We start from the raw sequence: 22045 nt of genomic DNA, 5'->3' as shown, positions 1-22045 counted from the left end.
AAGTTGATGTGATCTGAGATATGAACAGTGTGGCAACAAGAAATCAGTAGTGGATGAAATATGAGTGGACACAAAGGTAAAAGCTTCCACAATATCTCCAAAGAAGTCCATATGGCAATGTGTGCATGAATCAGGCGAATGCAAATCAAGTGTTCACTGCATTTTAAAGCAAGCATAGTGGAAACCCTACATTCCCAGCTCTATTCATGCAATGAATGGGGTGACACAGATAGGCACCTCAAATTTTGTGAATGAATTTGTAATGATGAAAAGCTGACTGATATTGTTTGGTCTGATGAGATGACGTCTAAATTCAATGGAACCATCAATCGCCGTTCTGTGTGTACTGGGCAAGAGATGATGATCATGTTAAGGAAGAACAAGCTGTTGATCTTCCTGGGTTATCAGTGTGGTGTGGTACGTATATCAGAGGACTTTTAGAGCAATTTGTTTTTTGAAGGAACTGTGATAGTTGTAAAGTACCATACTCTGTTGCAGGAACAAATTTTGTCAGCTGTTCACCAACTGTAGGGAGATAAAAATTGTTTCTTTTCATCAAGTCTGTGCATCATCACATTACCATTGTGATGTGCAGCAATTCCTGGTATAAATGTGTTGAGAGATGGACAGGTCAATGATGATGTGTTGGGTTTCCATCCAAATCTCCTGATATAATGCTGTTAAGACTTCTTTCTGTGCGGAACTCCAAATGATACAGTCCGTGTCACAAAGACACAAACAGTGGGTGACATGAAAGAGGTGACTGTGACTGCCTGTGAATCCATTCCAAAGGCAACCAAAACACGTGTGTTGATCTGTCCCTCAACAGTGCAGACACTGTAGTGCTCCCCATGGAGGATATTCTGAACATCTTCAACAGTAAAACATCATCAGTACTGTCGTGACCTTCCATGTAACTTAAAATTCATAGTTTTTGTTATTTTTGTTTGAGTTATTTAAGTTCAAACACTGAGGTGTAACATACCATGTCAGCAAAGTGATGTGTTACACAGTGTTTTAATATTAATGAATAATGATTGCCAAACATGCAGTTAGTTTTGATTAGTTCGTTTATGAAGTTTGGGCACATGTATTGCAAGACTTTGTATTATCTGTGCAAGTAACCGAGCATGGATGGACACAGTGTTCCTGCACAATGGGGTAACACCAGCAGTTTGGTCAGTGATTACTCCAGGCAGCTGTGTCCCCTGCCTTGGAGATATGCTTCACTCTATGGAATATAGAGCACACCACAACAATGGGTTGCATTGGGAAAGAGAGAGGAGAGAGTCAGTCTGGTATGGAGTCTAATGGTGTGTTAACTCTGAACTATCAATTTGCATTACTTGACGTAATTACGAAATGATAATGGCAGACAGCTGTATGGGGTTTTCAGAGAGGGACTTCTCTTATTTACTAGCATAATGGAAATAGATTAGCAAGGTTTCATTCCTTGCACAGGCCAAATTATACGTGAGACAAAGTGCACAAAAGGAAGAAGGAAGATAACAAGAGGAGATATACACTCCAAGTAAGCAGAGAACATCCAACAGAAATCTATGAAGAAAATTCAAAGGGAAAAGTAAATACCATAATGATGGGGGGGGGGGGGGGGGGGGGGGGGGAAGGAAGGGAGCAAGGAACATTATAGAGTTTAATGTCCACTGACAGAAAGAAATCAGATGCACCCTTTCAATGAAACCCCCCTAGCATTTGCCTTAGGTGATTTAGGGAAATCACGGGAAACCTAAATATGGATAGCTGGAAAGGGATCTGAACCATCGTTGTCCTGAATGCAAGTTCAATGTGCTGAACACTACACCACTTCACTCACTATATAATTATGGCAGACTGGAGTACCAAAATATATAAATATAAGCAAAATAAGATATGTGGGGTATATGGACTTGAAAAAATAAACAAAAGCAGAGAGAAGAACTAATAGCCTTCAGTGATTGCTCTGATACCTGGACTGCAAATGTTTTAAGAACTATCAACATGGATTGTATATTAGGAACCCTCATGGTGATACTGCAAGATAACAGATAAATTATAATCAACCAAAGATTCAAAAACATGATCAAAAAGACACTGACTTTCCCTGTGTCAGACGCTGATACAGATCATAACATGCTGGCAGCAGACACAAAAATAAAGGTTGGAGCATATTAAAAGAAGATAAATGTTAAGAAAATAGGATGTGATAAAGTTAACCACTGAATCTGAGGCCTTCAAACCAGGGAGAAAAAACGAAAATTCAGCAGATTGTATGAAACTACAGGAAAAAGGAATATAATTAATATCATAATCCTGAAAGCTTTCGAAAAGAAGGTTAAGAAAGAAGGAAAAGAGCTACCACTATCCACCACGTCTGCAACAGCCTCTAAAGCTCCACCCATCCCCTCACAGCTGACAAACCTTGCTTCCCAGACCTACTACCCCCCTTACAAACTCACTCCCATCACCATATAGAATTCGGAGCCTAAAGAGACCCGAAACAGTGTCATAAACCTTTCCTCCAAACACTTAATCCCAGTCCTTTTGCCCCACACCCAAATTCAATTATGCTGGACTTGTTAAAGACCTTCTTGCTTCCTTGCAATCCCTACAGTGGAAACACTTTATTGCCACCAACCTTATCAACCAGACTCAACCTAAAACTAAAGTTGAATCCTGCCTGACTCAGTTCATTCCTCCATCAAACTGTGATCCACCTTCACTGCCCTCAAACCACCCTGTTAACTTTCCACAATTTCCATCGTTCCCAAATCTCTCAACATGCACGCTAATCTTACATCCACAGAAAGAACTGCAATCTAATACCCAAAACCTGATCCTGACATTCTAATCTTACCTGCTGACAAAGGTTCCACCGCTATAGCTTTGAACCACAATCTTTACCTTGCAGAAGGACTCCGCCAGCTGTCAGATTCATCCACCTACAAACTTCTGCCACAGTGACCCCATTTCAGAAATCTAACAGGATTTCCAGTCTCTCCTCAAATCCTTAGGCCCATCCCAGAACCTCTCCACAGATCTATCTCTCACTGCATACCTACCACTCCCCACACTCCTACCTTCTACTTGCTTCCTAAGGTCCATAAACCCAACCACCCAGGATGTCCCATTGTGATCAGTTACTGTGCACCTGCTGAGAGAATCTCTACTCACACAGACCAACACATTCCACTTATTAGCCACACTCTACCCTCCTATTGAAAGATAACAACCATTTACTCCAACTCTGCATAAATGACGTTCATTTACCACCAAGTGCCCAGCTTATCACTATTGATGTCATTCCCTTTATAACAACATCCCTAATGCCTAGAACCTTGATGCTATTGAACATTACCTTTCCCAACACCCAAAGAATTCCAAACATACAACTTCCTTCCTGACCACCGTGACCAACTACATCCTCATCCACAATTATTTCTCCTTTGAAGCACTACCTACAAATAAATCTGTGATATAACCCCTCACATGGTTCAGATTCACTGATTACATCTTCGTGATCTGAACTGGGGCTGAGGACACCCTATCCACATTCCTCTAAAACCTCAACACTCTCTCCCCCATTCACTTCACCTGGTTCTCCTCAATCCAATGAGCCACCTCCCTCAATATTGACTTCTACCTCAAAGAAGCTACATCAGTACCTCCGTCCATATCGAACCTACCAAGCACCAGCAATACCTCCACTTCAACAGCTGCACTCCATTCCATACCAAAGAGCCAATTCCTTACAGCCTAGCCACCCATGGCTGTCGTATCTGCAGTGAGGAGCAGACCCTCTCGAAATATACACAGTTTCTCACTGAGGCCTTCGCAGACCGAAATCATTCTCCCAACCCTTTACAGAAACAGATCTGTCCTGTGTCTCTCCAGTCACCCACCACCTACCCAAGTCACACCGTGAGGCCACAGAAGAACATTCCCCTTATGACTCGCTACCACCCAAGACTGGAGCAAATTAATCACATTCTTCACAGGAGTTTTGACTACCTGTACTAAATGGCCTCCTATTCCACCAACGCACCCACAGTCTTTTTACTTATCTCCTTTTTTTCTGCTTTCTTTCCCCTTCCCTCCTCCTCCTCCATCCTCCATCTAATCACTGAATTGTACCTGGTTACTATAGCATCATCCCACTTCGTAGATGTTTGCTACCACAAGCAGCACTTTACCGTCCACTAGCCCTGACCTGCTATTCCTCCCCCTCCCTCCTCCTCACCCCCCCCCCCCCCCCTACCCACGTTGCTTCTTCTCCCATTATGCACAGTTGCTATCAGTCTGTCCTTGGCAATGAGACACAGTGGTTATTTATGTGAGTTACGTTTGTGTTAATACGGGTGTGTGTGTGTGTGTGTGTGTGTGTGTGTGTGTGTGTGTGTGTGTGTGTGTGTGTGTGTGGAGGGGGGGGGGGCATTGTTTTACTCCAGAAGAAGGCCTTTTGGCCGTAAACTTACTTGCCCAGCTTTTCTGCAATTCAACATCTCCACTAAATGGTGAGTAGCCATCTATCCTTTTCCTAAAACTGTTTTTTTTTCTAGTGTCATTTCTACAAATTTTTACTATTGTTAGTAATCACCATCAAACATTACAATTTTTGAAATTAAGTTTCCACTTACTACTTTTCTAAGAATAGCAACTGGTATTTTTTTCTCTCCGCCATAACCAAATGGAAGTAGTTTATTTGCCTTCCACTTTTCTTGCATATCTATAACTTCCCATTACTTTAATGTATTATAATTATTTGTTGTGTTTTGGTGTTATAGATTTACATTACAAATTATATTAAGGTGGTGCTATGCCAAGTACAGCTGTTAGACAAGTATAAAAATAATCAGCAACCACAATATTCCTAATGTCTAGCTTTTAGAACCATGTGTTATATCTTCATGGGAGGAGAGATGGAGAGGACAGGTCCGCAGAACCCAGAGTAATAGGGTTCCAATTTGTATGAGGAGGAAGAAAAGCAAAAGACCCTAGTAAAAGTTGTAAGCTTTGAAGGGGGTCACGAAATTGTTACCTCAAAATGGCCTTGAATCCTGTTTTCGCGTTGAAATCAAGCTCAAGTTCATTTCTCCAAATGGTAATCCCTATTTTTTATTCCATATTCATATTCTACATGAAAAAATGCATTGTCTGTTGGGAACATTTTTTTCAAAAACCAATGGTTTGTCACCAGGGGACACTTCATTGTAACATTCCCAGGTTACCAGTATTTGAGAACGAAGCGAAATTGGGAAAAATTTTCAATGTAAATCTTGTACAATTTCTGAACTCTATCCACTGGTAAAATTTTCATGAACTTAAAATGGTCTTGAAATTCTTCAGTAGGGATTAACTTGAAGGCAAATACCATCAGCATTAGCGGGGTGCCGAATCAGAGACTAGCACTGTGCTTGTGCCAGCACAATCAGAGGAGAGAAGGGTGGAGCTTTGAGGCTAACTATTAAATGTCATTGTCGGGTATTTTAAATCATGACTGGGGGGTTCAGAGAAATTTTACTTTTGGAGACTCCGAAAATTTCTCGGCCATGCTCACTTAGAATGATTCTTTACTGGTGTGACTCTCAACAATTTTTCTCTTATGGACTTAGAAAAATGTGTGTTAACGGATTTAGAAAAATACCACCTTGTTGAACTCTGATGAATTTTGCCTCGCGCAACTTAAGACCAAACATGTCTCATGATATTTTAATCAGTTCCTGTGAATTAAAATTTTTCCAAATCCCTACAAGCAAAATTATTCTCAACATGAATGTTTGGAGCCCGTAATAGAAAAATTTATCTGAGTCACTTTGTCTTGCAATTGACCTTCTCTGGCCAATCTTTCATTTTTGCCTTCTATCCATATCTGGAAAGGATGGATATCATGGGGTATTTCACTATTTTATTATTTACATCAACATCGAGATATGTAAAGGTGGCCTCCTGAAAAACACACATCCGTTAGACACCTACGTAATTTTCTGAGAGAACACACTTAAATACTATACGTTCTGGCTTCACATTGTGGCATAAACAACAGCGAGCAAATGTAAACATATGGGTCGCGTGTATTGCAATAAGTCAGTTGTCCTGCAACATGCTTGGCGGATGTTTCATTCAAGGTAAAACCTAAGAAAACCAATAATAGCGAATGCGATCAGTACAATTTATTTTTCGTCTCTAATCTGTCTAAAATGGCTGATTACACGCTGTTAGAAATAGTGAGAATGATAAAAATTTCTGGCAAGTGCCGCGATAATCATGCAACCGTGCAAAAGATTATGTACCAAAAGGTATCCCGATACCCATCATCCCACAAAGGTTACAGTTAGGTCTCTGGTAAGATGAACTGAAAGAGGACCTTGAAAAGGCAGAGAGGAAAGACAGGCCCAAGAGAGGCGATTGCACTGGGAGTTCATGCTATTGTCGCTGTAGATCCACACCTTTCGACTCAGCAGAATCAGTGAATACATGGTGTGCCTCAATCAGTGGTGTCTCTTGTTTTAAGATACTTTAAATTCCACCCGTATCGCTCATATTGCTTACATATCACCCAAGCAACTGAGCCTGGGGATACTGAGACACACCTAGCATTTTGTCGATGGGCCAATACCCAAATATCTCTTGATCTTTTTTCTTCACATGCACACTCTTTACAGATGATGCAAACTTCAACAACATGGGAGGAATCAATCTCCATAATGCGCACTACTGGGCGGAAGCAAATCTTCACTGGCAATGAAATCGCCAAACACTCAGACAGTGGTCAATCAATATCTGAGCAGGCACAGTTGGAGATTACATGACAGGTCCTCTTTTTTATGGCGAAACATTGAATATCTTCATATTCTCTAGAATCTGGTGCTTTCTTTACTACAAAATATCCCCCTAGACATATGAGCACATATGAAGTTTCAACAGGACGGCACCCCTGCACATCAGGCCTTGCCTGTCAGAAGGTACCTCAATGTAACTTACCCAAATTGATGGATTGGTATCAGTAGTGCAATTTGTGAATTCTCGCCAAGGTTGCCAGACTTAACACCACTGGACTTCTTGTTATGGGGAGCTGTGAAGCAGAAGGTGTATTCCAGTCCCCCAACAACACCAGAAGATATTAGAGAAAGGATTGTGGCAGCTTTCCAGGCAATCACCCACCAGACATTGAATGATGTCGAGACCAGTTTCCAACAGTGTGTGTCACTGTGCATTAGGCATTAGGCAAAATGGGCAGTTGATCGAGCATCTGAGACCCTAAATTTCCAGTGAGAACCATGTTAATCAAACCTTTTCATGGATAATGATGTGCAAAGTCCACTAGGCAACCTCCATGTGGTGCACATCAGGTTCTGCAAACACCGAGGGTATTTTGCTTTCGGGTTAATCCCTACTGAGGAATTTCAAGGCCATTTCAAGTTCACAAAAATTTTGCCAGTGGACAGGGTTCAGAAACCATACAAGAGTTTCTTTGAAAATTTTTAACGATCTCACTTTGTTCTTGAGATATTGGTAACCTGGGAAAGTTACAGTGAAGTGCCCCATGGTGACCAATCATTGGTTTTTTGAAAAAGAGTTTCTTACAAACAATGTGTATTTTTTCATGTAGGATATAAATATGGAATAAAAAGTAGGGGTTACCATTTGCAAAAATGAACTTGACCTTGATAACAGGGTTGCAGGTCATTTCGAGGTAACCCCTCTTTTTTTTTTTTTTTTTTTTTGCAGAATTGTGCCGCTGCAGAGAGATCGGCCGGTATAGATTAAAATGGGACACTCTGTAAAAATGTTATGGAATACAACTTAACCCAGGAGATTATTGATTAAATTACGCATATCTTTACAGTATAATTTCATAACCTCAGACCTTATTACAAATTTTGATTTCAAACTGTCAAGTACAGAAAATTCTACTCTCTTCTTTCAGTAAGTCACAGATACTGAATCTTGTGCGTATCCGATACTCCACTGACTTTAATACTTCATCAAAGAGACAATTCATCTTTCATTTGTGTGAAGTGTCAGCTTTCACAATAAAAAATTTAACATTACAACAACAGTCCCACTATTAACAAAATACACTGTAAACTTCAATTACCTAAAGTTTTAGTGTTGTTCTGATAAAATATTTAATTCAGCCAACCTGCGTTTACTTGCAATTCCTCTTGTACATTAAACATTCTTTGAACTACTATTTCAAGTACTCAGTGTTGTTCCCATTTTAATCTACAGAGACATAATTTGGGCAAATGTCAAGTCACGTGGCATATCTCACAAAGAAGTTTTTAGCTGCTACTTCTTAAGCCTTTTAGCACCAAATATGATTTAACCATGAAAATTTATTATTAATTGTGGAGTCATACTACTATATCTTCTTCTCAAATCAAAGCAAAGTTTGCATCCTTCTTTTTGATTATTGACACAATGTGACAACTGTTACAACTTTCAAACAAAGTGTTGTTGTGAATATATTTGAAAGGTATTGATTGAGTACACATAATTGCACTGACAACCTGAGAAATAATTTGAATTCAGATTAGTTTCCCAGTTTTGCAGAGATTGTAACCATTTTCAAAATATTTTGTGTTAATAACGACTTGTCCTTTTACTGTTCATATGCCAAATCCAAATGAGGCATGATGAAGTATAATTCAAATTAGGGACACATTTGGTAAATTACAAGTTTAATTATACATAAATTATAAGTTTAACTGCAGAAAGGAAGGAAGGAAGGGCAGAAGAAAGGAAAGAAAGGAATTTAGGATTTAATGCCCCATCAACAATAAGGTCATTAGGGACTGAGTGTGCACTGTGATTTGACAGAGATGGTATAGGATACCAGCTTTGTCCTTTCCATAGGAAATAGTCCAGCATTTTGCTTTACACTGTGTTAAGAAACCATGGGAAACATCAATCTGTATGGCCAAACATGAATCTGAATCTTGCTTCTACTGAATCTAAGTCCACTGCGTTAACTACTGTGCCATCTTGCTTGTGCCACAGAAAGGTGTATGTGAGATATATTGGATAACATTTGTGTGACAGAGTAGGTAAGTTATTAGACCTCCACTTCAATGATTTAAAACATTTAATAAAAAGAACTCGGCAGTGAATTTTTTCACAAGTTACTTCTGGTGACAGAACAATTTGTAATTTTTGTTACACAAAACATGGTTTTTGATTATCAAAAACAGTTCTATGTATATAAACATTAAATGTGTTAAACATGAAGTGAAATCAAGGTTAATTTTATTCCTCTAAAATTCAGTGAATCAATTACTGCATTTCACTTATCACTGTAGACTGAGGGGTTACCTACAAATGAAAAAGATAATTAACTAATCAGTCTTAAAAGCTCAGATTTTATTGCAAGTTTTATAGTCTTTTAAATTTTAAAATAAAGACACCTGAGACTTTTAGGAATGCATGGCACTGAAAGGAAAAAAACAGTAAATTTACTAACTTGATAAGAATTCGAGGATAGGTATGGCAATATGTACTGTTGCAGAGATCTTTGAAAGATTGAGCAACACTTCCGGCAACAATTTATGCATAGCATCACGCATCTCAAGCATGCAGGTTGTAAGAGCAGTAATGCACTGCCTTGCACAGCGCGACATGAGCCCATATTCAAGACACTTGATGGTACGTTGCTGAAGAGCAGGATCCAGCTGGGCGTGGTATGGTGCAAGTGATGCAAGCACCGGTATCACATGGGCCTGCAATTCAGAGCGCGTCATGCGCACACCTCGCAAGGCTTCAGGAAGGCCCAGTGATTTGTCACTAACCTGTCCAAAGAGAAAGATATTGTTGTCAAACAGAAAGATAATTTTGCTCTATAAATCTGTCCTATGAATAAATGTTATAGGGAGAAGTAACTAGATGATCATCAAGACACATTACAATCTGCATAAATTCACATAGTAATATTTCATACAATGTTACGACGTATCAGTTATCTGTGTACACAGAGATATAATGTTCTGACATTAAAACATTCACAGCAGATTAATGTAAAAAGACCGACTGCAGATGAAATGTTGAATGTTAATTTTTATGTACTATCATTACATTATTGCAGCAAATAATAAAACTGAATATAATTGGTTAGAATAAGGCCAAAAACCTGCCACATTTTATTCTTGCATATGAAAACACATCAAGAAATTTATTTCTTTAATTAGTTGGTGGTTTCCTCAGCTTCTGTAAGTGTAACTCTCTTTTAAGCTGAGAATTTGCTAGGATTACCATCTTAATAATTCGCTAAAATAGGTTATTCTTTACGGTGCACAATTTTAAAAGCAAACCAACAGTTTTTTCACTACAATAACACCATAAAAGCAAAGAACATAAATATCTGAGGGAGCCAGACTAATGACCTGCCACTCAAAGCAACATGGAAAGGTAGAGTCAGTCAGTCAGTCAGTCAGTCTCTCTCTCTCTCTCTCTCTCTCTCTCTCTCTCTCTCTCTCTCTCTCTCTCTCCCCCCCCCCTCCCACCCACCACCCCTCTTTGCATGGTCGCTAACATTTGACAAGTCTACAGCCAAGCAAGTAAATGATTGGTTTCATAAGAGAGGACTGTGCTTCAAATCCAACTTACCAGATTTTTTTTCTCTATTCCCATATAATTCTAATAACAAATTTATTGTGAATGTGCAAATTATCAATACCTAAAGAATTATTTATTGTTTTCATAATTTTTAGGCTGAAAATTCTGGTTTTCTCTAAAATTTTGGAATTAGTTTCCTATTATAACCATATTCATGCAGATAATGTTCCAACTCACCACGAGCCCATTTTCTCAACATCTGCACAGGCACATTTCGACCCACCATGAGCCTATTTTTTTCTGGTATACATCCAGCTACAGCACAACTCATTGTATTAACCCCTTTTACCAGTAATCCTGCAGTTAATTTTGATCCACCAGATACAGCTGCATGTGCACAAACAACTTTTGGTTGGTGGAAGGAGAAAGGGAAGTGTTAAAAAACCAGAATACTTCATTTGTGCATTAGCCCCCTACACAGTTACATGCAAACACACCAAGGCCTCTAATTTTACAATTACATGTAGTGATGTGCCTGCTACTTCACAGCAAGGGACAGTGAGCCTGATTGTGTATCCAAATTGCTTTACACTGAAATTTCAAAAGAGTAATTAAAAACTGTACTTCTGTACAATGAACAGCTCCTTCTACAAAACAAACTCATCGCTTCAAAACCTTCTGCTGCAATAACACAAGAACATGTGGAAATTAGAGAAGAAATATTTCATAAAATTTTCAAAATGCTACCAGAGAACCAACTCATAACATAAGACTGACTAATTGCCCATAAAAATATCAGTGGAGAGGATTTGTCTGAAGAAAGTGAAGTAGTCATCATCATCTTCAGATGATAACTAGCCCAAAAAGAAGCAGGTGAAAACAGACAGTGATTAAGTACCACTGGGCTACAAGATTATGGTTATCAATATAGCGAGAGAGTATCCAGGATGGAGTTCGGTTGCTCTTCACAGAAGGAGAGCATCATGCCTCAATAGCATGAAAGATATGAAAAGATGGGAAGTACACATTTTAAAAAAGCTACAATGAGGAATGAACAACTTAAAACAATTGATGTGTGGACCTCTGTTTTATAGAAGCTCAAGATTGTAATCAGCAGCTGACGACAAGAAACTTGCAACAATGACTCCTGCTGCTGCAGGCCCAATTTCCTGATTGGAATTTCAAGCTTCTGGCTCATAGGTAATGCTCTTCAAATGAAGCCATCTGAAATACCAGAGAAAAGTCACCACATCTGGAACTAAGAGTGAAAGTGTTTCACTGCAGAAAGTCCTTGAAGCAGCAGCAAATTTCCGAAATCAGAGTCTAGCTCTCATACCAAAATATGACAAGGGCTTTGTTATTAACACTGATCAAATAAGTATCACAGAGAAAAGTACCCGACTCATTTACATCAATTGAGATACAATTTTTACAGAACATATTTATCCCAGGGTGCCAAAAACAGTCAACTTATGACCACATTCTTGCCAAGCGTGGAAAAAGGTGGTTATTGTGCAGCGAAAGGATGTGCATAAGGTGACATATTTGTGCACTCCACAATACGCTGTCACCTTATCTGGAAAATTACTAAAAATGGTCTTCCTTTGCTTGCAAGAGATCACTGGCTCCTTTGAACCAAGAATGAAAAACAATCAGCATAAGAATATGCATACAAATACAAAAACGTTATGCTAACATCTCCAAAATCCGACAAACTCTCAACAGTATGATACAAGAAATTTCTAATTGACATCGAAGACATACATGAGAGAACAATTTCTTTTGCTCCTCTATTCATGAGGAGGGCAAATGAAACTGGACTTTTACAATGTAACTTTTCGAGACAGAGAGGATCTGTCAAGGTGCCCGTATTGAAGAAACTCCTCCACAATGTACTCCACTTGTGCAGCTTTGTGACATTTATTTTTACAGGTAGGTGGAAAATCTTATAAAGCGACTACGAAATTGCTCATACATAATCAAATACAAAATAGATAGCTTCTAGAGAATACTGCATAAAAATTCAATCAATTGTACAGCATCAGTTCTCTGCACCAATATTTGACGATTTACTTGGTATGCATGGTATGATGAAAAATTCTGTGATAACCAACACCTGTTTACAAATAAAAACCAAATTCGTTTTGCAATAGGCACATTGAAAAAACCACACACACACAAAAGCTTGACGTACATTACATGATATGTATGTCACAAAAACAATATTGTTGTTTTCCATATTTTTATGAGCAGTGTCACCCTGATTCATGCATTGGTTGGTTGGTTGGTTGATTGGGGTTGAAGGGACCAAACAGCAAGGTCATCAGTCCCTTGTTTCAAATGTGGTCCTGTCAGATGGATTGACATCTCAGAAAAGTCAAAACGATAAAAGGTAAAAGGCTAAAAAATGTGAAAGAGCAGTTGTGTTGTCAATATGGCAGATAGGACAAAGAAGGAAGCTGAAAATCACAGTGAAGAGATGCAACGCGGAGCCCAACCGGTAAACCCGCCCGAGGGCAGGAATCAGGTGGGTGACATACTTGGTCTGGGAACAAGATATAATAGGAAGGATGAGTGGGAGAGAAACGGACAGCTATTGCATAAGAAACCAGAAGCTGGGATTGCCGAACAGAAAAGGGGGGGGGGGGGGGGGGGGAGCCCAGCTTCAACCAGGGGACTATCAACAGGGCTGGTAGGGAAGGCAGTGGTGGCCGAACGGATACCGAAATGGTGAACTGGATCCAGGAGGGGCAGTGTGGAAGGGGCAGCCAAACCATGAACTTGACAACCATAGTCCAAGTGAGACAGTACTAAAGCCCGATAAAGGCGGAGAAGGGTGCAGCGGTCCGCACCCCAAGAGGTGTGGGCAAGGAAGCAAAGGACATTGAGTTTACAGAAACATCCTACTTTCAGAAGTCTGATATGAGGCAGCCAAGTGAGCTTGTTGTCGAAAAGAAGACCCAGGAAATGAAACTGTGGGACCACAGGTAATCGTTGTGCATCGAGATAGAGCTCTGGATCAGGGTGGACCGTAGTACAGCGACAGAGGTAGACCACCCGCAGTTTTAAAGAAGAGAATTGAAACCCGTTTGGACGGCCCATGCAAAGGCATGCCATATAGCTCCCTGGAGCTGCTGCTCTGCAGAGGCCATCGAAGAGGAACTAACCCAAATGCAGAAATCATCCACATACAGAGCAGGGGTGACCAAAGGACTGACAGAGGCCACAAGTCCATCTATAGCAGTGAGGAAAAGAAGTACACTCAATACAGAACCCTGTGGGATGCCATTCTCCTGGGTCTGTGGAGAACTAAAAACAGTACCAACCCGAACCCTGAACAACCGATTGGGAGTGGGCCCCAAAGATCCCACTCATGAAGTAGAAGAAAGATGTGATAGTGCCAAGCTGTGTCATAGGCTTTGCGAAGGTTAAAAAATACGGTAACCAAATGGCAGTGCTGGGAAAAAGCCTGCCAAACTGCGGATTCCAAGCGAAGTAAATGATCAGTTGAAGACTGTCCCTCTCAGAAATCACACTGGTAAGGGGACCCCGAGATTCGAGGACCCAATTGAGCCACCGGGCTACCATCCGTTCACGTTCAAGTAACTTGCAAACAACGTTTGTCAGACTAATTGGCTGATAGCTTTCGACAAACAGGGGGTTCTTACCGGGCTTAAGGATGGGAACCACAATGCTATCCCTCCGTTGAGAGGAAGTCACCCTGGAGCCAAAGACAGCTAAACAACCAGAGAAGATGTTGTCATGGAGCACTGAGATGTTGAAGCAAATGGTTATGAATGTAGTCTGGGCCAGGGGCCGTACCACGAAAAGAAGAAAGTGCGGCAAGAAGTTCCCATTCTGTAAAAGCTTTGTTGTAAGATTCTGTCTGACAAGGGGTAAAACATAAGGCAGAAGCTATTTATGGTGAAGGAAAGCAGCCGGATAGTAGGTTGATGCTGATGCTGTTGCAAAATGGGTCGCAAGATGTTTCGTGAGAATCAACGGGTCGGTGCAAAGGCCATCTGGGAGGGCAAGGCCCAGGAGGGTAGACTGCTGATGGCAACCTTGGAGAGAATGAAGTGTACCCCATACCCGTGACATAGGGACAGTTGAACAAAGGGAAGAAACAAAGTGTTCCTAACGCACCCGTTTGCTCTGTTTGATTAAGTAACAGGCATTGGTGTGAAGGCGTTTAAAGGTAATAAGATTGACAGCAGATGGGTGCCTTTTAAGGTGTTGCAAAGCTCAACGGCGATCACTGATGGCAACAGCAATGGCCGGACTGCACCACAGGACTTGCCAGCAGTGAAATGGTCTGGATGAGTGTGGGATAGCAAGGCTAGTGGCGCAAACAATCGCATCAGACACGTCACAGAGGATGTCATAAATACAATCCGACAAAGAGGGAGAAAGAAGTGCAGTGCAGTGTATAGAGGCCAATCGGCGCGTTGGAAAGACCAACGAGGTAATCTGTCCATCAGGAAGTGAGAAGGGAGCGAGAGAATCAATGGGAAGTGGTCACTATCGCAAAGGTCATTGTGTTGCGACCAGTGGAATGATGCGAGGAGGGAGGAAGAAGAAAGAGAAATATCAATGGCAGGAAAGGTACCAGACCGGCACTGAAATGAGCAGGGGAGCCATCATTAAGAAGGCACAAGTTGTGGTCTGCAAGAAATTGGTCTATGAGAAGACCCTGACTAGATGGAAATGCACTGCCCCACAAAGGATGATGAACATTAAAATCCCTAAGGAGGAGGAAGGGAGAAGGAAGTTGCTGAAGAAGGGCAGTTAAGGCAGCAGGTGTAAGAGCCCTGTCAGGAGGGAGATAAAGACTGCAAACTGTGACCTCAGAGTCCAGGTGGACCCTAAAAGCAACCGCTTCCAATGTAGTTTGAAGAGGAATCCATTTGCTAGCAACGTCCATACGGACCAACGTACAAACACCACCAGAGCCCTGCAGAGGGCCAACCTGATTTCGACAGAAAGCACGGAACCCACAGAGGGCCAGTGAGTGATCATCAGTAAAATGAGATTCCTGTAGAACCACACAAGCTAGGGAATAAAACGAAATAAGGGATTTCAACTCCAGAAGGTGATGGTAATATCCATTACAATTCCATTGGATAACCACAGAACAATGATTCAAATGGTGGGTAAACAGGGACTTATGTTTCTTCTTCTTTTCTGTTTGAGGTCAAGGAGGGCTGTGCAGCAAAAAGGAGCCAGCTGCAGCAAGATCTGGAACAGAAAGAGATGAGGTGACCTGGGGGCCTTCAGACTGTGGTTCTTGTGGTCATCGTCTGGCAGCAGGCCTTTGGCCTGGAAGGTGCCGGGAAGGGGAATCCTGGGAGGAGTGCACCTGACTGGCAGACGCCAAAGAAGTGGGACACTTCTCCGACAGGGGAGTGGGAGTGGCACCCGGAGGGGAGGGTATGGGAGTGGGGGAAGACAGGGGTTGGGGCTGGGGTAAGGAAGGGGGAGGAAGGGGTGAAGATGTAACTAAAGAATAGCTAGATGTCATGGACACAGGATGAAGACATGCATACTTCTTAAGAGCCTCGTTGTAGGTTAGACGATCGAGGGACTTATACTCCTGTATCTTTTTTCCTTCTTATAAACTAGGCAATCCGGAGAACATGGAGAATGATTGCCATGACAATTAACACACACAGGCAGGGGAACACAGGAACTCCCCTCATGGAGTGGATGTCCACAGTCATTGCAGAGGGGGGCTTGCAAACAGCGGGAAGACATGTGGCCAAAACACAAGCACTTAAAACATGTCATAGGTCGTGGGATGTATGGCTTCACATCACATCAATAAACCATAATCTTGAACTTCTCAGGGAGGGTACCCCCTTCAAAGGCCAGGATAAAGGCACCAGTATCAACGCAATTGTCCTTTGGACCCTTCTGAATACGCCGAACAAAGTGAACACCCCGCTGTCCGAGATTGTCCCTAAGTTCCTCATCAGTTTTAAGGATGACGTCCCTGTGAAAAATTACACCTTGAACCATATTCAAGAACTGGTGGGGGGGTAATGAGCACAGGAATTGTGTCAAGATGGTTACAGGCACGAAGGGTCGCAGACTGGGCAGCTGAAGCAGTTTTGATCAACAACGAACCCAACCGCATCTTGCTCAGAGAGTCCACTTCTCCAAACTTGTCTTCAATGTGTTCCACAAAAAATAAAAGTTTGGTACTGGTGAAAGCATCCCCACCAGACCTGGTGCAAACCAGATAGTAGCGGAAAGGTTTCGCCCCTAGGCGCCGAGCCTGACCCTCCTCCCAGTGGGTAGCCATGGAAGGGAAGGCCGAAGGGGCAGAAGAAGCAGCACTAACAGAATCATTTCAATGCAAAGAGAGGCCATAGAAGAACGGCCAGAGTTCTTGACCCATATGCATTTCATTTGCATAGCGTCCGTCCAGATACCACCCACTCCGATCGGGGGCTCTCTCCATGGGCGCCACCCAGCTACAGCAAGGGCTGTCTGGCATGGTGGCCACTGCCAGGAGTTCCGATGCTCCAGGACGACAAGCAACCACTCCAAGGCTTACATGAGGTGGTCACAGCTCAGGTATCAGAAGTGTGATCCCTGTGTTTTCAGGGTGCTCAACCAAAAGGATACATGCGACCCCACCACACGGGCTGGCTACCGTGCTAGCTATGTACCCTAGCATCAGACAGCGACGTGAAAGAAAAGGTGGAAGGAACTGGGAGGGCACATGTCGGAGACACTAGGTAAGGTGCTCTTCCCCAAATGGCTCACACTATGGAACAGAAATTTAGTAATGGAGGTCAAACTCCAGAGGGGGACCAGAGAATGCCAAAAGATGAGGTAATTACGCAACAAAACCAAATTGTAAAGCCAACATAACCAAGAGGATAGTGGGGCCAACATAAACAAGGACACTAAGAGAGGGAGAGGAGAGGGTGAAGGGAAAGGAGCATTTCGACATCCTACATATAGTCCAGACTTGCCATCAAGTAACTCATCTCTTGCCCCAAGATGAAGGCCTGGCTGGCTATTCAGCACTTCACAGTCAATGATGAGCTCAAGGATACTGCCAACAAATGGCTGGAGCACCATTCTCTAATGAAGGGATTAAGGAGCTGGTTTCAAGATGCAACAAATATTTGCAATTGGGTGGTGGTATTCTGAAGAAGTAATGTCAACATGTGAGAACAGATTGTATATATAAATTTATCTGCTTTTCATTTTTTTAACAATGGATCCAAGATTAATTTATAAACATCCTGCTTAACAAAGTGACACTCATGCACAGTCTAAGTTTGAAATTACCTACTGAGGTATTTTGGCAGAGCAAACAGTGTATAAAATAAGCACTTCCCTGTCCATCACTGGAGGCACAGAATGCACTACTGATGTGCACTGGGAGTGAACATTTACTTTTACCTTCAATACACAGTTGGCTGTTCATAGTGATTTCCTGTGGTCGAAAAAATAATGAGAAAGATTTTTATGATCAAAAAAAGATGAACCCTGTTTGTCAGGAGTTTAAAATGGATGCCTGATAAAAATGATTTATCTGAAATCCCTGTTATTTAACCCCCGAGTAGGCATTTTTCATAACATGGGCAGGTGCATGGGGTGCTTTCTACTCATGAAAAGAATAGCTGTCTATGTTACCAAGGTAAACATGTATGAACAAAATTACAGTTTAATCTTAGTTTAATTAAACAATGATAAAATAAGCTAACGTTATATGAGCTAAATCACTGTTCATTTAAATGATGATAATATAAACCTTTGATTGTCTCACTCTGTTGCCACACACAAGTGTTACACCATAGCAATGACCCACTCGAAGCATTAAACAGTGAAGTTACCTCAGATCCCTGCCAACCACTTATTTCATCACCGGTTATCTTGTAGATAACAGCCTCATTGTGAGACTGTGCTGCTAGCTTGTATCAGGGTCATTTTCTAGACGGATCAAATTTTTTTTTTTTTCTCATCTAGCTCACTGTTTATTTTATATTACTGCTGCTCACTTGGAAGTATGACAGCACAACTTATTACTGTGTTAGGAGAAGCAATAATGAAGGAATAGGTATGGGCTCGAACTTGTAAAACAACAATGGAACTGTAGAAAACAATTTTATTAGTGATTGGTGCACTTTATACACAGGCACACCCACTTGCGGTTCAATAACCATAGTCAATTCACTGCATAGTGCCTTTATTAGAATCCTACACTGTTAAAATCTACTTACAGTACACTCCCAATTATTCAGGATATATGGGGGAGAAGATGCACAATAATCAAAAAACAAGAGTAATGGAGATATTTTCAAACATGTATTGGGGTTTATGTCTACTGGATCAGTAGTAGCAGTAGTAGTAGCAGTAGCAGCATTAGCAGCGTTGGTGGCCGACATCTGCACATGCTCCGGCATGGCTCGATTCAATTGCTGCCAGTCTGACTTAGCATCCACCACTGCCCCTAGCGGTTGGCAACTGCACTGCCGGTCGCCATGTGTGCGAAATGTCTGTCTCTCTCTCTCTCTCTCTCTCTCTCTCTCTCTCTCTCTCTCTCTCTCTCTCTCTCTCTCTCCTCCCTCCTTCCCTCTCTCTCTCTCTCTCTCTCTTTTAAGATGCATGAACAATCTACAAACTGAATAATCTGCACATGAATAATGGTGAGTACACTCTATACTGTAAGTACTTACAATGGCACACACAGCAGCAGCCAACATGTCAACATCATTTCCATGACGAGACAAAATGAGAGCTTTATTCTGCATTACTCGGGGCACTTCCTGCAGAATCAGCTGCAGTACTTTCCAATCTGTAAACCCATTTGATGTAAAATATTTAAAAAATATTTATAAAAAAAACTGCATTATACCATACACTGAGATGACAAAAGTCATGAGGTAGTGATATGCACATACGCAGATGGCGATAGTATAACAAACACAAGGTATAAAAGGACAGTACACTGGCAGAGCTATCATTTGTACTCAGCTGACTCACGTAAAGAGGTTTTCGACACGATACTGGCTACACAATACGAATTAACAGACTTTGAATGCAGAATGTTAGTTGGAGTCAGATGCATAAAATATTCTACTTCAGAAAACGACAGAAAATTCAATATTTCAAGATCCAAAGAGTCAAGAGTGTGCTGAGAATGCCACATTTCAGGCATTACCTCTCTCCACAGACAACAGTGTAGCTGATAGACTTCACTTAACAACTGAGAGCAGTGGCATTTGCATATAGAGTTTTCTGTGCTAACAGACAAGCAAAGCTGCATGAAATAATTCCAGTAAACAATGTGGGACATACAATGAACTTATCCATTAGGATAGTGTGGCAAAATGTGGCAGCAGATGACTGATGCAAGTGCCTCCACTAACAGCACAAGATTACCTGCAGTACCTCTCCTGGGCTTGTGACCACATCAGTTGGACACTAGATGACTTTAAAACCATGTCCTGGTCAGATGAGTCCTGATTTCAGTTAGTAAGAGCTGATGATAGAGTGCAGTGTGGCACAGAGCCCATGAAACCATGGACCCAACTTGTCAACAAGGCACTGTGCAAGCCTGTGGTGGCTCCGTAGTGGTGTGATTTGTCTTTATATGGAATGGATTGTGTCCTCTGGTCCAAATGAACCCATCATTGACTGGAAACGGTCATGTTCAGCTACTTGGATACCACTTGCAGTCATTTGTGGACTTCATGTTCCCAAATGATGTCCTGTCACCAGGCCACAAATGTTCACAACTGGTTTGAAGAACATTATGGACAATTCGGGCGAATGATCTGGCCACCCAGACTGCCCGACACGAATTCCATCGAACTTTTATGACACAATCTAGAGGTCAGGTCATGTACAACATCCTGCACTGACAATACTCTCATTATTACGGGTGATTATAAAGGCAACATGACTATATTGCTGCAGGGGAATTCCGACAACTTGTAGAGTACACGACATGTCGAGTTGTTGCACTATGCTGGGCAAAAGGAGGTCTGACACAAATATTAGAGGGTATCCCATGACTTTTGTCACCTTAGTATACATTACACATATTCAAAAAAAATTATATTTATATATATTGCTAGCATTTATTTATCTGTACTGCTTTCTTGTATTACAAACATTATATGGTTTAATACAAAGCTAACTTCAACTACTTTAAACATGTGAGCAAACTTTCTGTCATTGGGATATTTTGTAATACAAGAAAGCAGTACAGGTAAATAAACGCTAGCAAAATGTATCGTGCACAATATTAAATTACTAAGCAAAAATTTATTGATGAAAGATAAAAGCAGAGCCAGCTAGACAGCTTCTTTTTCCTTCCATTGTCAATTGTACCATGTTTGTTTTATAAAGGCCTGTATACATAGGTAGAACTTATATCCTCCTCTTGATAAAATAACCCTAATGGGTTTTGATAAAATTTCAAAATGTTGATACAAAAAACAGATTAAAATTTTAGAACAGGAGATGAGATGGCAGATTACACACGATGTGGGTAATACATTGCACAGCCACAAGTAAAATGTCAATGTGTCGAAACACAAATGAAACAGGAGTTTTAGGCACAATCACCCAGTAATTACAATCATCATTTAACAGTAAAAAGAGAGTTTCTTCAACTTCCTTTTCTATTTCAGACATAATCATCTACACAAAAAACCCGAAGTGTTACATAATTACAAGTTCTTCTATTTAACTACGGTGCTTTTTCAATTTTATGAACTATGTTCAAAGTTTTATATCATACTTCAATTAAAACAAACCTCTTTCCTGCTTCAGAGCAGTCACAACAGCCTTGCAAGCATGTGTGAGAGAGAGGTGTGTGACAGTGCAAGGTACATGAGCTGCAGGTGCAGGGCTTGATGGCTGTGGCGACACAGGTCGTTCCCCATGTTTGTGATCCACACACAGAAAAGGGCTGTATCGCAACTGGTGGGTCACAGGATCAGGAAAACCAGGCTGGTACATTGAATTTGCTCGAAGTTGCAGGAAACACTCAAATATCTAGAAAGGAAATACCAAAGAAGTATTACGGAGCTTCTCTGTAGCTTTGAAACAGTTGAAAAGTTACAAATAGATTTAATTAAGTTATTATCCTCCTCCTTCTTATTCTTCTTCAATTTCTTTATGGTTTCAAATGGCAAGGGAGTCACAATACTAAACCAGTTGGGTCATTGGATGGTGAAGATTCAAAGTTATCAACCAGTCCCATTCAACAATTATAATTGATTTTTAATGTCTAACAGCAGCCTTGTTTCCCTGTTACATCAACAACTGATCTTTTAAGTGGCCTATCATATTTTGGCACATTTGTGCCACCATCAGTGGGTACTGTTATTTCGGCCATAGTCTCTGGAATATCTACACGTTCCTCTTTATATCATTATATAGTTTATCACACTTTCTCTCATGGTCCCTGCCATCTGTATCTTCTTTTGTTAAAGAAATAAATACAGAAACAGGGTAAGTTTTTAAT

General features: G+C 41.1%; 1 protein-coding gene across 2 annotated transcripts in view; it reads right to left on the bottom strand.

Moving 5' to 3' along the window:
* Positions 1-22045, bottom strand: part of LOC124592129 (tuberin) — a 303826-nt gene that overhangs the window by 163210 nt on the left and 118571 nt on the right. For both annotated transcript variants that reach the window (XM_047131806.1, XM_047131807.1), the window contains exons 12-14: positions 21333-21573; positions 19245-19363; positions 9461-9785 (exon numbers count right to left, since the gene is read on the bottom strand). In XM_047131806.1, coding sequence (XP_046987762.1) covers positions 9461-9785; positions 19245-19363; positions 21333-21573 — 685 coding nt within the window. The remainder of the gene's footprint in view (positions 1-9460; positions 9786-19244; positions 19364-21332; positions 21574-22045) is intronic.

Source organism: Schistocerca americana, chromosome 2 (genome assembly GCF_021461395.2).
Source record: "Schistocerca americana isolate TAMUIC-IGC-003095 chromosome 2, iqSchAmer2.1, whole genome shotgun sequence".
Classification (NCBI taxonomy): domain Eukaryota; kingdom Metazoa; phylum Arthropoda; class Insecta; order Orthoptera; family Acrididae; genus Schistocerca; species Schistocerca americana.
The sequence above is the reverse complement of the archived record's forward strand: the minus strand, read 5'-3'. Positions and strand labels throughout refer to the sequence as shown.